This window comes from Merops nubicus, unplaced genomic scaffold (assembly GCF_000691845.1).
Source record: "Merops nubicus isolate BGI_N331 unplaced genomic scaffold, ASM69184v1 scaffold49988, whole genome shotgun sequence".
NCBI lineage: Eukaryota > Metazoa > Chordata > Aves > Coraciiformes > Meropidae > Merops > Merops nubicus.
The window spans coordinates 1-2,855 of record NW_008627380.1 but is presented as its reverse complement, the minus strand read 5'-3'; the positions used below and the strand labels follow the sequence as shown (position 1 = coordinate 2,855).

The following is a 2,855-nucleotide window of genomic DNA, read 5'->3' as shown; positions in this document are numbered from 1 at the left end:
AGAATTGCTTCTGGATATTGCCTGATTTTCCTGCTGGAATTTACACAGCTTTCTGCCTCTGTCTCTCCCTGTTCTGTGTTTACACTTTGAGTCATTTATTTCCCTCTCTTAGTTTGACATTCTTTCTACCATTTCAGCTGAACTGTTACAAACCTAGCCATACATGTTTCTTACTTCTAAAAACTGACTGATCTGGTTGAATCATGCTCGGCTGTATTACATTGCTGGGGAAATTGTAAATTTTACCTTTGCAGAGTCAGACATTTATTAATGTATATTCATGAGATATGAATAACTGGTCTGTGTGATTAATTAGACAGACTGCAGACAGCTGTTAAAAATATCTGAGTCTTGTCTTTTCTTACCCCATTGTTAGCAGCAAGGCAGACACTTATTTTGGGGGAAAGAGCAATAAATCTTACTTTTGTGATAAGAGGCATTAAATCCTGCTCCAGTGACACTCGCGTCTGACATGAAGTGGATGAACATCACCTCTCCAGTTGATCTTATTGGCCCAGGAGGTTCTTGTCCACACAGAGTAGCCAGCACTGGAGAAAGACTAGTGTCTCCTGAGATCAAAAGAAGGCATGTTATTGTTAAAACCAAATCAGTTCAGTTCTGCCTGTTGGTTACTGTGGCTCATGCTTTCAGGCAGCTGCTTTTCAAGATCTTCAACCTCTTATGGACTGAGAAATATTTTTATAGACAACCAAATACTTTGCTAGACTTTCCTAGTTTTATTTTACCTAACAGAATGTCTGAACATAGAGGAAGATTACTGATTTAGTGCATGTTCCCATTGCCATCTAGATTGCTTAAGAACAATGGACATAACAATTCCAAGTGCTGAGACCTTGGTTACATATCACATGCTGTTGAGGTAGGGCAAGATTGGCTTCTCACCATCTCGGATAAGAATTTTGTCATAGTTGCATGAGCTATGGGACTCTATGTCTAAGGCCAGGATATTGAACTCCACGGTGTATCCAGGAGCTCTGATAAGCCACACACAGTCAGCAAAATTTCTGTAATTCCTAGGCCAGCCTGGCGAGAAGAGGAACGATGGTGTTTCTTCAGCTGTTGCAGTCCCTCCACATTCACCTGTCAGATACAAGAAGGCAAAAATGAAAGCATCCTCTTCTTAAACTAAATGCTCCCCTCATATAATTTAAGGTCCTACAACTGAACACAATGCAGGCACAGAGACGATGTGTATAGTCACAGGAAGGCATTTCTTCAACCGCAGTTTGGACTGGGAGAACAAAGCCTGAAAATCCTGACCCATACGGATGTTCCCGTGCTAACGGGTGCAGCAATGATGTCACCTATTTTACCATGAGGACTATCCTAAGGAAAGATCTAAGCACATCTACCACAGTTTAGCACAGGTTGTGTATCAGAAAGGAATGATGAATACATAACCAATAATACCTAAACAATTTAGACCCTCTTGCAACTGAAAGACTTTTCTTCCTCCATTCCTAGTGGCTCACAGCTGTATGTTTGGACCAAAATGGAGTCCTTGCTGGGATGTCTAGTGGCTCAGTGCTCTCCCAGTAGACAGACCTATTACATACTGCCACTGTCCTGCAGAGCGCTTAAACCCATTACATGCTGCTACTATTCCGCAGAGCCCCAGGGATCCTTAATCCTTCTGTCCCCAGAAATCTGCCTTCAGATTTAGAAAGAAGACATTGCACTATGTCCTAGCTAATCTAAACTTTCTCTTGTTGAAATTGGTCAGAGAAAATCAATGGTACAAGAAGCATATGCCCTGTCCTTCCAGGAGCTATTTGTCAGAGGTACATGATCATATTGAGCATATTATCTTTATTCATGGACTTGAGGTGCATTATAGTGAAAAGTTTCATATTGCAATGGCCAGTGATTTAAGAATGGTATTTCAAAAGGTATAATTTTTCATGAAAGCATATAAAATGTTTAGCCTTCATGAAATATCTGTGTAAAGAAAAATGCCCCTCTAGAACCATGTTTATTTTTAAAACACTGTAAGACAGTATATCTGAGAGCTGTTATATATAAGCTATAAATGAACGCTTTTTTTTTCCCTACATTAGTAGCTAGGGAATTCTCTTGTGGGAAAGTTAGTTGGGAGTTTTTATAAAAAAAGTGTAAAAAAACCCCAGTAAAGCTCATTATATCACTAGCTGTATCACTTTTAACCACGCAGACCCCTGAAAACCCACCTCTAGCAATGGTGTGTGTCATGGCAGAAGCATCCACTGCATACCACTCCATAAGAAAGCCTTTTCCAGTCACAGACGAATCTGACTGGAACTGGATGGTCATCGAACTGCCAGAGGATGCAAAAGAAGCACGGTCTGTGCCACAGTATGTTGCAATAGGACGAGAATGAATGGTGGGCCCATCATATACCTGCAGAGAGGAGAATGGTGCTGTTCCTCACACAACAAAGATTTTCATCCACCCAATATTCAGCAAGTTCCCAAGAAGAAAATGACCCTCTTCAAACGAGTGAGGGATCTTTCAGCAAATTCCAATTAGAGAGAAACCTCTCATCAAAAGCAGAATAAAATCTCCCTTTCTATTATATACTGTTCACTGTGAAGCTTCCATGGAAGCCATCAAATTCAGCCTATTTCCCCACTACAGGGCTGCTCTTTGAGGACATGGACTGGCCTTCCATGTTAAAAAAGTCCACTGGTATCATCTTGTTCCTTGCTGAGGAATAAACCAACATGATATGCAGGGAAAAAAAAAAGTCTTTTTCTTTTTTGCTTTTGCACCCAAGGAACATATATATTACAAATACTATCAATATGCAACAAAATATGCAATCTTTTTAATATATATTTTATATATTTATAAATAAA

At 39.9% G+C, this 2,855-nt stretch overlaps 1 protein-coding gene across 1 annotated transcript in view; it reads right to left on the bottom strand.

Annotated features, from left to right (window-relative positions):
* LOC103778673 (cubilin-like) overlaps positions 1 to 2,397 on the bottom strand; it is a gene marked incomplete at both ends in the record, with an annotated part of 24,531 nt that extends 22,134 nt beyond the window's left edge. Inside the window, 3 exons of the mRNA XM_008946271.1 lie at positions 423 to 569; positions 904 to 1,101; positions 2,208 to 2,397. Coding sequence (XP_008944519.1) covers positions 423 to 569; positions 904 to 1,101; positions 2,208 to 2,397 — 535 coding nt within the window. The remainder of the gene's footprint in view (positions 1 to 422; positions 570 to 903; positions 1,102 to 2,207) is intronic.
* Between the last annotated feature and the right edge of the window lie 458 nt (positions 2,398 to 2,855).